The sequence below is a fragment of the Octopus sinensis genome, linkage group LG17 (genome assembly GCF_006345805.1).
Source record: "Octopus sinensis linkage group LG17, ASM634580v1, whole genome shotgun sequence".
Lineage (NCBI taxonomy): Eukaryota > Metazoa > Mollusca > Cephalopoda > Octopoda > Octopodidae > Octopus > Octopus sinensis.
Window position 1 is genome coordinate 40,333,424 of NC_043013.1, and position 14,138 is coordinate 40,347,561.

Below are 14,138 nucleotides of genomic sequence, written 5' to 3' on the forward strand. Positions count from 1 at the left end.
GCATTACTTATTGAACGCCCCTCGTATCTATTCTAGCTTTTGGTGAAGTAGAAGAGGTTAGAAAGGGTCAAAGTGGTGAAGACATTATTTTGGCCTAGGTAAAGGCATCTGGAAGATGTAAAACCATTGTTCCATCGTGGGAAAAGTTCTGTAGCAGTTTTAATTTAAATTTGGCTGTGGTGGATCGGATCCACTTCATGCATGCAAGATTCGCTACATATATAAGTGAAGATGATATACCGACGATGTAATTATAATTAGAATAATCTAGTTATTATTATTTTTGTTTAGCCCTTTCTCTCCTAATTGAGCAGAACAATGACTAAAGCTGTTGTAACTAGGACGATCCCAGCTTTCTGTATACCTAGAGATTACTGCCCAATGTGTCTTTCCATTTTTAAGACAGTAGGGTTTGATTTTAGGGAATTTGGCTGTTATTACTTGCAGGTTGAACTGACTGTAGACACTTACTTACTGATTAAACTTCTTTTTAAGGAAGGGAGAGAAGTTTCTGGATATATTATGTGGAGAGACAAGGAGAAGGAAGACATTTTTGATTTATGCAAACTTCTGTTTGCAGATACAGATTATATGAATTTTGCATATTTTGCTAGTGATAAGTTAGAGGATATTTGTAATTATGCATATTTTGTTTCATAATGTTGAACTTGGATGTTAAAATTAATTATTCATGGCAGGAATTCTACAAATTATAGAAAATTAAATAATAGCAGGAGATGTCTGCTATACTAAATGAGGTAACTGAACACACACGCACTATTTATCTCAGCAAGTGAAACAATTACATTTGAAAAATGCAAAAGTTATTCTAATATAGGATTGTTTTGATTTTGAAAGAATATTTTGAGTTTATATTTCCTCGTTGAATTAAAGAATATCGAGCAGTTGCTCAGATTAATTTTTCTTTTATTGTTATTTTGTCAGAGGAAGAACAAGAATTTCATTTCAGATTCTCTGACCTAGTCATCTCTAGTGAGATCAATAAAATTATTGATAAGTTTGGGGCATCTTGTAGTCAACATATCCAATGCAGGAAAAAGGTGGTTGGGAAGGGAATTCTAGAGAACTGCAGCTGTTCCATTACAGGCTGATGTAAACCTGAAATTTAGTGATTTTTGAGGGTTTTGTGTTGTTTATGCGTATGAAGGGTTTGGCAATTCATTTTAGACTGGATGAAAGGCACCAACTTACAATAAAATTGAAGGGAAATAACTCTATTGGTTTCAAGTTTTGGCAAAAGGCCAGTAATTTTGGGGAGGGGTAAGTTTATTACATCGACCCTAGTGCTCAACTGGTACTTATTTTATCGATCCGAAAGGATTATAGGCAAAGTCGATCTCGGCAGAATTTGAACTCAGAACGTAAAGACGGACGAAATGCCGCTAAGCATTTTGTTCGGCGTGCTAATTTAGTGATTTTTTTTAGAGTTTACTCTTTTACTTGTTTCAGTCATTTGACTGCGGCCATGCTGGAGCACCACCTTTAGTCGAGCAAATCGACCCCGGGACTTATTCTTTGTAAGCCCAGTACTTATTCTATCGGTCTCTTTTTGCCGAACCGCTAAGTGACGGCGACGTAAACACACCAGCATCAGTTGTCAAGCGATGGTGTGGGGACAAACACAGACAGACAAACATATACACACACACTTATATATATATATATACATATATACGACAGGCTTCTTTCAGTTTCCGTCTACCAAATCCACTCACAAGGCATTGGTCGGCCTGAGGCTATAGCAGAAGACACTTGCCCAAGATGCCACGCAGTGGGACTGAACCCGGAACCATGTGGTTGGTAAGCAAGCTACTTACCACACAGCCACTCCTGTATAATGTATTTATGTGCATGAAGAAGGGTTTGTTGATATATGATTGTGTCTTATTGCAGTGGGTAGTCTAATGTGACGATGTGTAGGGAAGTTAAACATGAGTAAAGGGTGATATACTCCGCATGAGATTGTGTTTGTGAGAAATTTTGGAATTTTTGAAATAATTACTCTTTTCATAAGAATTTTGCCAAGGTTAGTTTGGCTTACCAACTCGCCGCCTTTGGGAAGGGACAATATTAGTACAGATTTTTGAACTGGCTCAAAGAAAACCATACTGGCAGTTACTGAGGTGGGGGTGGGGAGTGAGAATAAAAGAGGTGATTACTTACAATTGTTTCTCAACTTGCAGATGTTATTGGGTGAGGATATCTGGTGGACAGCTAGGTGAGATGTTTCCTTTTTTGTTTTTGTTTTGGGATTAGGACGTAATCTTATGTTTCCATAAGTTACATGTAGGTTTCCATAGATGTGTGTGTGTGTGTGTGGTGTGTGTGTGTGTGTGAATGTAAGGATAGGAGTTAGTTTGGAACTGTTTGAGAGTTGTTTTAACTTGAATATACATATAATTAGAAACAGACTCTATTAATAACTTGAGATAGACTTTTAACTAGAGTTGGCCGTTCAAATCATTGTCTGTATGTGTAGACATTTAATTATATAGCATTTAAAATTAGTCCCAACATCATTTGAATTTTTATCCTTCTACTGATTCAGACATGGGACCGCGACTCTTCTGTGACATTACTTTCGAAGGTCTTAGGGTGATTATATCATCCCTAGTACTTTGATAAGTACTTGTTCAGTGGATTTTGTAAGATATGAAATACGAAGTAAACAATGGTATAAGGGGAGATAACTTGGATATAAGTATCGTGAGTTATTACTGTTCGCAGGTACAGTTCTTTGCTTACGGTAGCCTGGTTAGAAGAGAGATTGGGCGTGATTGGGGTGGAACTGGGAAGAGAAAAACTGAGAGTAGATGGGTATAGGTTGTAAGAGTGTTTAGGAGCCTGAAGGATGGGGAATGGATGAGGGTGTGTGTTAATGCAATGAATGGGAAACAAATGTTGAAGGGTGGGTAAAAGATGATAAGCCTTGTGAATGTATTTGATAGACGGAAACTGCCCATAGATGGTGCCATAACTACATGAGGGAATGTAAACATAAGGGTCACTGCAAGGGATAATGTTGGTTACATTGATCCTTGCTTGACACCGTTGTGGCACAGTATGAGCAGGGGGTGAGCGTCATGGCAACTTTGAATGATGTGATCAAGTGGGCGACTGGACTAGCATGCAAGTTCTGATAATTTCGAAGCTCTTAAGTGCCTGAATGAGCTGAAAAGCTGAAAAAAGAAAGCAGATAACAGGAGATGCAGTAACTACAACAGCTGGCCCCAGAAGCTTCTGTTTTGCAGAGCACCACCTGTCACAATAACAAAAGAAATTGTCTTGTTCTCACTACCAGATGCTGATTGCTAGGGATTCCTTCTCTTGCCTACAACCATAGTAGCACCCAATCATCCTGTGATAACAAGAAAGTGAAGGTTGTCAGTAATGGAAAACTATTGAAGATTATGGGGTATGGGCGAGGGAGGAGAAAAAGACTTTCCCACCAAATAAAAGGTAACCCTAGAAGAAAGCATGTAAGGCATATAAAGAGAAGCCCATCTTTCCCTGAAATTATATGAAGTATATAATGAAGGACTGATTTGAATGACCTACAAGATGCAGGGAAAGATGAAGTGCAAATTAAATAGGAAAGCTGGGTTTCAACTATATAGACTGACTATGCAAGTAATAGACGTTAATAAGAACCACTTTTTAAGAATATAAGGCTGAGGGTATCTTGGCATCACTCATCAAGACCTTTGTTAGCCACTCTCACACTTTGTCAGGCATTCTCACCTGCTTGAGAGTGAGTTACCCTCTCTATTTTTCATGTTAAATAATGTATATTTTTGAATTATTATGTCTCTATAAAGTTTGTGCTTAAAACCATATAATTAACTGTTGCAATGAGTCATTAGTGGGCAAGATTGGTGGTATGCCATCAGTAATCACGAATTATTTGAATGTCTTGCACTAACTGTTCATCATGAATTGTATATTTTTAGTTTCAAACCCACAAGATACTAGGTATAATTTTACATTTTGATTCTTCACTTAGGATAAGTAAATCTCATACTTAATAGTAAAAAATTAGTCAATTGAGCACACCTTTAAATTGCTATGAAGAAGAATGGCATGAAATTTTATTTGGAATATTTTATGTAGATTTGGTGAAAGAAACATTTAAATACATAATTATAAGCAGGAAAAACGCAAATTAGAGTAGCAATTTTCTATTTGATGCCTTCCAGGTAACCAACTGCTTTATGACATATTTAACAGGTAACTTTGTTACATTTTGAAGTTCAATTCATCTAGTGAAAAATGTTATTTCTACAAACTCAGTCATTCAATGAAAACAAAACAAATGATAATATTTAAATTGTTTTATTAAACATCTTTTACCATGTCATTTGAAATTTTTAAAGCTGAAAACATGCGTTCCACTGTGAAAGTTTTTGAAATAAAATTTTTTAATTTATAAACATAATTTATATAACTATTATTGAATCAAAATAATCAGAGTACAGATTTAGTATTTTGTATCAGGTCTTTTCTAATTGAATATAAATTAGTTTGGAGTTTTAAAAAATATGTGTTCTATAGTAAGAAAAGCTATTGCATATTTGCAATATTTGACTAGTTATATTTAACACTTTCATTTGAATTTAAACTATACTTTAAAGTAGATTTACTGTCATTATGTGCTAAAAAAGTAGAAAAAAATGATTAATTTTTATAAATAATGCAAGTATTATAAAGTGAGGTATTACAAAAACGTTGGAAGTATATGTTTTTAATAATTCAGGTTTGATGTTGCCATGAAGAACATTGTAGAATAATTTTTCTTTGAATGCCATAAGCTATGATTCATTCAGATACTTTTAGATTAGATTCTGTATGATGTTATGATGTATAATTCTGTTGCAGTGTACATAATTTTAATGACTGTTTTTTCAAGTTGGGCTGCAGGTACTTACAATATAGTATATCTTCATGTGTCTTATTCCATGGTCACTCCATATGCGAGGCTCAGCTTCGAAATCTCAATTGTTCTTGTATCTATTTTCTTTTTTTTCTTGCCTGAACTTTGTTGAGATATTTTTGTTCATTACCTTATTGTGGCCTTTGTGTTATTAATTATTGTACCTTTTGAATAATAGTTGCTTGTGTACAATAAACAATTATATCATCAGTTAAATTCAATTTAAGTAACACAGTACTTTATCAGTGTTACTATTTTATGTTCTAGTTTAATTTGGTAGCAAAGCAGATAAGAACAGAAAGAAAATGACTTGATGGCAGATCACATTGAATTGACTGGAAACTAATGATATTTTAATGGTATATAGAACTAAGACTGATGCCTTTTAAAATGAAAATAGAATAATGAGAAAATGCATGATTTGGATTAACAAGCCTGTTATAAATTGTATCTTGTTCTAATAGTTAAAATGTCTTTGTGATGATGTTGTATTGGTATTATTCAAGGTAGTCATTGATTTGTTAAAAATTTTTAGAAAGTGTTTTGCACATGTACAAATCTTTTTATGGTAAAGATAATGATAGTAAAAAGAAACATATTAGAATGTTGGTGTTGTGACAACATTGTCTTTTTCTTTTTATATTTTTGTCCTGTGAAGATTCTGGGAAGGTTTCACTTGGTGTTCAATAGAGACTTGAATGTAATATTGTAAGGCCATGGACTTGTCAATACTGTATGTAACTCTGTGCTTTACTGATCTTCTGGTAGCAAAGTGGATCTTGGATACCATGAAGCTGGACACAAATTTGCCTTTGTTAAGAACATTGAAGCTTCTGTCTATGTACCAAATCTCCTAAAATTTGTTACAGTATCAAATATTACAAATTCTTTGCTGCTCATTTATTTGGTTATCCATCATTAAATATGTCCATATGGTTTTTCATAACCATCAAATTCTTGTATTTTTTATGGCTTGCTGTGTCTTGGATCATTTCTTAACTGTTTGTTTTATTATGGTAGACTTATATTTTATGATTTTGGAAATATAAATCCTTAGGAGAGTGAAAATGTTTACAGTTCTTAATGGTACAAATTTCACTATAATTGACTTCACATATTTGATGTCTTCTGATCAAAGTTTTTATAATATAACTGTACCTTCAATTACTTTTCATAAAGTTTAGGTTATCTTTTATTAATGAATATATTTGCATTCTATTTGGTAAAATAGAAGCATAGAAAAGTTTGTTGTTGAGCAATATTTTCTATTTAGTTCTGTGGTTTAACTCCCTTCAAACTGGCAACAACAAACATCTGTCAAAAAGTTTCAATTCTTATTTGTAAACAGAGATTTCACTGTGTGTGTGTGTGTGTGTGTGTGTGTGTGTGTGTGTGTGTGTGTGTGTGTGTGTGTGTGTGTGTGTGCGTGCGTGCGTGCGTGCGTGCATGTGTGTGTGTGTGCGATGCAATCAAGGTTTTAAATGAACATTAGAAAAACTATATGAATTATTTTATTGCAGGTACTTTCTCTTATATTAGCTATAAACATTGATCTGTTGATGATTGTATATTTGAAAATTACAAATATTCAAGAAAGCAAGCAGTAAAAGAAAAACAAAGCCAAAATGGAAAAAAACAACTCCTATCCAAATAAAAACCAAAACGAAAAGGAAGAACAAAAATAATTAAGTTTTCATGCTTAGAAACTAAAAAGAAAAAATAAGAACAAGAAAAAACCCCCAACTCCAAACTGATTTATCATCAATTCAACAAAATGCCAAATTGGCAAATTGGCGGCTTAGATTAATTTGAATTAAATTAGTAAAATATAAATAATTTTTAATAGTAATCATTTTAAGTTACTGATTTTTTTGTATTATTTACTAAAAAATGACAGATGAATATTTTTAGAATACAAAGTCAGATATGTCTTGGAAATTATGGCTAAATCTTTATTAATTTGCAATTAAGCAAGCTACATTGCCAGTGACTATTAATGTAGTACAATATTGTTATCATCAGTAGCATCACTACACTTTCATAGTCTTTCAAAATGACTAAAAGATCATAAAATTATTCTATTTGAAGATAACAACAATATTGTACTACAAAAATATACTCAGCAAGTAGAGTTAAAAAAATAACAAAACAGAATTCTGATCAACTTGATCAGAAATACTTATGAAAGTTGAATGTGAAGGTTATTAAATGGAAAGACAATAATATTTAATAAATTTTAAAATATTTAATTAGGGTAAAAATAAATTAGGTGTGAACAGAAAATTTTTTAAGAAAAACAAGTAACTAAAATCTTTAAACTTTCACAGTGGAACGTTTAGGCTATAATAATAAAAATAACAACAATAATAATAATAATAATAATAATAATAATAATAATAATATAATAATAATAATAATATTAATAATAATAATAATATGAAATAAAAAATATAACATTTAATTTTTAAAGGTTTATAATTTTGTTGTTAAGAAGTTTAATTTATAAAACTTGTGTAGAGTGTTGATGTTTATAGTATGTGTTGTGTGTGTGTGTGTGTGTTTGCATGTATGCATAAATGTGTACTCAGGAAAATGTACTTCACGAATATACATAGATTTTGCGAGTTTATATGATCCCTAAGTCAAATCTATAAAATAACAATTTGAGTAATTATGTTAATAAAGAAATTCAAATGTATTTAGAATCATTTAAAGCATGTTTCCTTTGTGATTAGAACTATGGCAACTGATTGTTTTTCTAATTGCTTTAGACTTTCTAGTATTCAGCTGAATAACTTCAGGCATCAAAAGTAAATATTTTTGTGTGTGTTGTATACTTTGTGTGTGCGTGTGTGTGGATACAACAATCTTTAAAAATGTATTCTCAGTCAAATTATTTAATACAGAAGTTATTTTTGATATTTGAATATATATATATATATATATATATATATATATATATATATATATATATATATTGTGTCTTTTTATGCTTATTTTATTTTGAGTATTCTGTAACAATTGTTTTGCTTTCAGTAATAGATTAAATATTCTTAATAGTTTTTGTCATTTTGTAAAATTTTAAATATATGTAGAAAAGAGATTAATCCTTAAAACCACAGCGTTTAAAATGAAATTCACATCTTTTATTTGCATTTGCAATCATTTTGTAGTTGGTATTTTAATATTTTTTAAACAAAATATTAAAAAAAGGAATATATCTTGCATTTAGAACATTACCACCCCTAAAAAAACAAACAATCAAAATAACACTTAAATTGCTCATCATAAAAGAAGCTTAAATAAACAATATAGCAGCATGATATATCAAGTAGGTTAAGAATAGAAAATATTTTGTACTTACGTTTCAGTAATAGAAATTAATCAGATCTTTTATTTTATGAAACACATACTTATGAATTATAGTTGCACAAAAAAAAGCAAAGACAAAAACAAAACAAAAAAAACTATTAACTGCTTTTCCTGTTTGTTTTTGATCCACAAACGAGCCCACCCACTCAAAAAAAAAAAAAAAAGAAAAGAAAAGAAAGAAAAGCCCAAAAGAAACTGTTAAGTTATTTAGCTGAAACACATAGATATTCCATTAACATATAAATATTGCTAGATATTTCCTCAACTTAAAGGTTATTTTTTATTATGAGACCAAAACATTGAATTACCAATGCTTTTTTAAATTTGAAATCTGACAATTAGCCAAATGTTTGAGTCTATATTCTTTTGTTAGAAATTTTTTTAATATGCAGGAGCATTAGTCTTTTTGAATGTAATGGGTTTATATTGATTTGACAGCAATCGGAACTGGTAGGGAGTGTTCAAAGCCCTGTTTAGTAGTTGCCGATAGGATGGAGCATGGACAATATGCAACTGACTTGGTTCGCTACTAAGCAATTCTAGAGTTCCTTGTTTTGGCCATTTGCTGATTCCAATATTTAATAAAAATACTCTTGCACGAGATTTTTTCAATTGCCTAACTGCTTTGATTAAAGGCATTGTAAGACTTGTCTCGAGAGGGTCAACAAACAGTACAACGACTGGTGGTATATCTCCATTACCCAAGTTATGTTCTTGTACAGAAGTAGAAGATAGGTCGTTCTTGATTTTATCCACTATATCTGCCAAGTCTGGTATGTGTGGCTCTCTCCGATCAGAATCATGTTTGGATAGTGGGAAATTTACGTGCAAGGGCCTTTTACTCCATGAAACAATACTATAATGACTGTAACCAGAATATGGCATGAAGGCATTGATGAATTTGTGAATAAATGAGGCTCGGCGTGTGCCTAGTGATAGTAGGTCAAATCCAAAAATTATTGAACCTGAAAAAGTACAAAAGATAGAAATATTGTATGAATTTAGCATGACGATAATGTTGCAGAGGAAAAAGAGTTTTAACATGTAAGTACAAATGAAAATTTCTTTATTGCTATCATAATATCTGTTTAAAGTGAACTGAACATAAGATTTTGTAAATTCTGTAGTGTTCAGTGAAAAAGTTACCACTCCAGTATGTATGTATATTCATACACAGATATGCATGTATGTGTGCATGTAGCTATATGTATATGTGTGTACATGTATATATGTATATGTGTGTTACGGAGAGGGTCATATCCCAACTCATTATGAAGAGAGTTAATCTAGATGAGATGCAGTTTGGTTTTGTACCAGGGAGAAGCACCACTGATGCTTCGCTGCAATACCTCACTGCTTAGAGCACACTGGGATGGCCATATAGCTCTTAAGAGAAGTGAGAAAAGGTAAGGGAGATTTGGTGGGTTCTGCGGTTGGACCTTGCAAATACCTATAGGTTCATGCCACGCAAGCTGATAGAGGAGGTTCTTCAAAGGCACCATGTCCCCAGGAAGATCACTGGCCTCATTCTGGATTACTACCATATCTTCCAGATAAGAGTCACCTGTGTACCTACAGCATCTAAGTGGTACATACTGGAAAAGGTTACACCATCTCAGTAACTCTTTATGCCCTTGTCAAGAACATGCTGGTCAAGTTAGCAGAGGTAGAGTGTCAAGGACTCTGTATGAATCTGGTGTGCAACAGCCACCAATAAGAGCCTCTGTAGATGACCTAACAACAACAACAGTTGGTGTGATAACAGGAACATCTATTAAGGACTCAAGAAGCCCATTTCATGGACATGGATGAACTTCAGACTATCAAAATCAAGGTCTCTTGTGCTAAAGAAAGGAAAAATGGTAGAAAAGTTTTGCTTCATCTTTTCCAGCATTGCTTTCCTAATCTCAACAGAACAAACAGTCAAGAGCTTGGGGGAAATCTTTTGACAGCAACCTGAAGGACAGTTTCCATCCACAGAACTAACAAAAACATTGGGAAATAGCATTACAACTCCCATTCAGTGGACTCTCAGAGAAGTTTGTTGTGTGAAGAACAAGAGAAGCCACAAAGTACAGAGATTCCAGTGACATGAAAGTAGTAGTAACTGACATTGAAGTTTGCACAGGTAAGAAGTGGAGGGCTGTTAGAGAGTTGTAGGTGGCAGAAGTATGGTTGAAGCAGAGGGCTCTGGTTGGAACTGTTGAAAGCTCAGGCATGAATATTTCGTAACTCATCAGATTGGAAGTATTGCAGGAATAATGCAGTAACATCTGCTCCAAGATGTCTACATAAGTGTAGGAGAAGCATGTGCTAGCAGGGTGATAGGACTCAGCCAACAAGAAGCCTAGACAAGGTGGGCCAATATACTGCAGTAGAATGTTACCTGGTCTGATTTTTGGTGGACTGATATTGAGCATATCAGATTTCTGGTTCTGATTGTCTGCAATGCTTTACCAAATCCAACAAACATTCACTCATGAGTCAAGAGCGAAACTCCATCCTATCCCTTGTATATTAAAAGAGGGTCCCTTAACATTTCCTCTGTAGCTGCCCCAGTGAGCATAAAGATTAAAGTTTTAATTGAGAAAAGTTTCCTGACATGGTGGACTGGAAGCTATCTAAATATTGGAAGAGAGTTACCTGTATTATGCTGATTCATGTTGGGTATCAAAATGCCAACATCATGACTGCCGCTCAGTGCTCTATGAACACTGTAAATGGTATAAGACATGACATGGACAGCTGTAAGGGAGACTACGAAGCTGTGGTCAACAAAAAGGGACACAGCAAGCTTTCTAACTGCCTGCATGCTGGAATTAATCTCCACATCTTTGAACAGAACCTTAGGCTCAATTCAGACGACTATGTGAAGATCCTGGAGACTGTAGTCAATCCCTGACTGAAATGAGTTGCTATTGGAAGGCCATATGTGTGGCAGTAGGATTTGGCTCCTTGCCATACCTCCAGAAAGAACCAGAAGTGGTTGTTGGAGAATTTCTATGGCTTTATCAGCCCCAATTTCTGGTCTCTCAACACTCCTGATTGTACTCCTATGGATTACTATCTATGGGGTACAATTGAGAAAGAGAAACCAACCTTTCTGCCTGCAACACAAAAGCCAAGTTGGTGGCCAAGATCAAGGAAGGGTTTGAAGATCTTCCCAAGGACACAGTGAGGAATGCACCAGCTTCTAGAGCTGGGTTGAAGCTGTGAACGGCTACTTTGAATAAACTGTTATCTCACAGCCATAATCTAGTTAATATTTTTGATGTATATATGTATGTATGTATGCAATGTATGTATGTATGTATGTATGTATATATGTATGTATGTATGTATGTATGTATGTATGTATGTATGTATGTATGTATGTATGTATGTATGTCTGTTTGTCATTGGCTATTCTTCTTTCTCACTCCTACATGTTTTTCTTTATTCTGAAGAAGGACTGATGTCTGAAATGTTAAGATACTTTCTCTTTGAACTGGGATAGATAACTTTTAAGTAATAAAGTTCTGTTTGAAGTTTCAATGACTGTCTTTTTAACCCTTTCGTTACTATATTTCTGACCACCCCTTATGTGTTTCAATTAATTTCTAACATAATCATAAATTTAGTCTGGTTTCATTAAACAACTATAACTTTTTTTATTTATTAATATATTAAAGTGATTTTTGGAAGATAATTTAATGAAATGTTCTCAACCAATTCTATACAATAATTTTTGTCACAAAGTGACTCTAATTGCAGGTAGATACAGGTAAATTCAACAAAATATAAAATTATTAAAATTTTGTTCAAACATTGCTATAGAAAATGGGTTATTAGCTAATATTCAATTGGGTATACAACAAAATTTTATGATAGAATTTGTTATTCTGGGTAACTTTCTGATACCCATAATAATATTTATGGCAAAATAGTCTTAATTTCATTTAAGGTTGTGGGAAACCACTAACTATCCTTTCTTTCGCTTTGTTTACATTTAGCATAACGGTTCATTTCCGCCGTAATGATTTCAAATAGGCTCATTCGAAAAAGTAAAAAGAAATAGTCTAAGGCTTTACTCTCCTGGGAAAGTCTGTGGCTTGGTCCAGTTTCTTCAGAAAAATCATCGAAAGAAACAGTTTTTAAATTTTCACTCCATTCAGGTGCCAATTCATTTTCTTTATCGCTGTCAGAGCTCTCGGATTCACTGTTTTCACTTTCGGTAAATGAAACATCAGATTCATTATCAAATACCACGTGCTTTTTTTTTTCAGTCATAGAGTTAGATTTATGAAGGTGTTCAGTAGAAAATCCTTCGAATTCTGACACGCTGCTTGATATAATGAAATTTGTATCCATTTTTTGTCAGAATTACAAATTTTGAAAACACAATAGGAACAAATTTCGGAAAAAAATCTCCCAAAATTCACAGAATTAAAATTACACTTCGATTGTTGTACAAAACTGTAGTTGAACTGTTTACGAAGTATAATACGTGTTTTCACGAATGTACTAAAGAGATTTGCTCTGATATTCTCATTTAAATATGAATAGGTAAATACGGGCGGGTTTGGGAGGTTTGGTCACATTAACCAAAATTTTTTTTGGGCGGCTTTGGGTGGTTTGGTAACGAAAGGGTTAAGGAATATCATAATTAGTTATACCATATACAATAACTACCCAATGAAATAAGGTATGTCACACAATGCCACCTATCTTATGAATGTTGAAACAATATAACAACATTTATTCAGCGCAATCAATACTCAATAAAATCACACAACACATACCCTGACATAAGTTTTGTCTGAAATTAATGAGATTAGAAATTACTATTATTACACACTGATTTATTCAGAATGTGTTACAACATTTTAGCTGTTGTATCACCCACCATCTTTAGGTGCCTGACATCCTGTAACATTCTTGTAATTTTGAACCAAATCCTTTATTCTTTTCTTCTCTAGACACAAGGCCCAAATTCTTGGGGAGGGGGCTAGTCAATTAGATTGACACCAGTACACAACTGGTACTTAATTTATTGACCCTGAAAAGCAAAGTCAACCTCAGCGGAATTTGAACTCAGAACGTAAAGACAGACGAAATAGCGCTAAGCATTTCACCCGGCATGCTAACGTTTCTGCCAGCTCACTGCCTTAACAAACCCTTTATTCAAATCACAATGGTAAACTTATTACTCTGTTATTAGTGCCTGGGATATTCTTGTATTAGTTATTCTCATACTTGTAATGTCACTTGTTTGTTCAAGTTAAACCAGACTGCATGTTGGTTCACTGACCCATTGATTGAACTCATGCTCACTATATGTTACCTGCAATACTTAGAATATTGCAGTTTATCTTATATATCATAAAATGTGATGTGTTTCCTGTTGGTCCTGCCGGTAGAGGGAAACTAAAACAACAAACAGGGCAGGAGTGAAGGATAGTCAAAGATGCTAAATGCAAGCAAACTCTTGTGAGAAGCTTTACGCTGAAGTCATTTTGGAAATATTTACTTAAAAAATTTTTCCATACATACACAAATATCAATATATATGAAATCAAAAATTACTCTCTATTATCAAAATATCATTCATGTAAAACACACACACACACACACACTTATATACATGCATTAATGTATTTGTAAATATTCGTGTGTTTATGAGGAATCAATTCCATAGAGTGGCTATAAGAGTAGATATAGAGGCAATTATGTGGATAAATGAATTAAATATAACAGCTTGGGTTTGATATACAAAATATGTATATATGCATACATGCAGAGAGAAAGCAAAAGACTGAACACTTTCAGATGAATA

General features: G+C 33.3%; 2 protein-coding genes across 2 annotated transcripts in view; both read right to left on the reverse strand.

The window, feature by feature from the left end:
• LOC115220951 (metallophosphoesterase domain-containing protein 1-like) overlaps positions 1-2,655 on the reverse strand; it is a 45,601-nt gene extending 42,946 nt beyond the window's left edge. The window contains exon 1 of the mRNA XM_036510504.1: positions 2,185-2,655. The gene's annotated coding sequence lies outside the window, so the exon portion shown is untranslated. The remainder of the gene's footprint in view (positions 1-2,184) is intronic.
• A 5,514-nt stretch (positions 2,656-8,169) lies between these two features.
• LOC115220731 (uncharacterized threonine-rich GPI-anchored glycoprotein PJ4664.02-like) overlaps positions 8,170-14,138 on the reverse strand; it is a 30,141-nt gene continuing 24,172 nt past the window's right edge. The window contains exon 11 of the mRNA XM_029790877.2: positions 8,170-9,288. Within this exon, the coding sequence (XP_029646737.2) occupies positions 8,705-9,288 (584 nt within the window). The 3' untranslated portion in view covers positions 8,170-8,704. The remainder of the gene's footprint in view (positions 9,289-14,138) is intronic.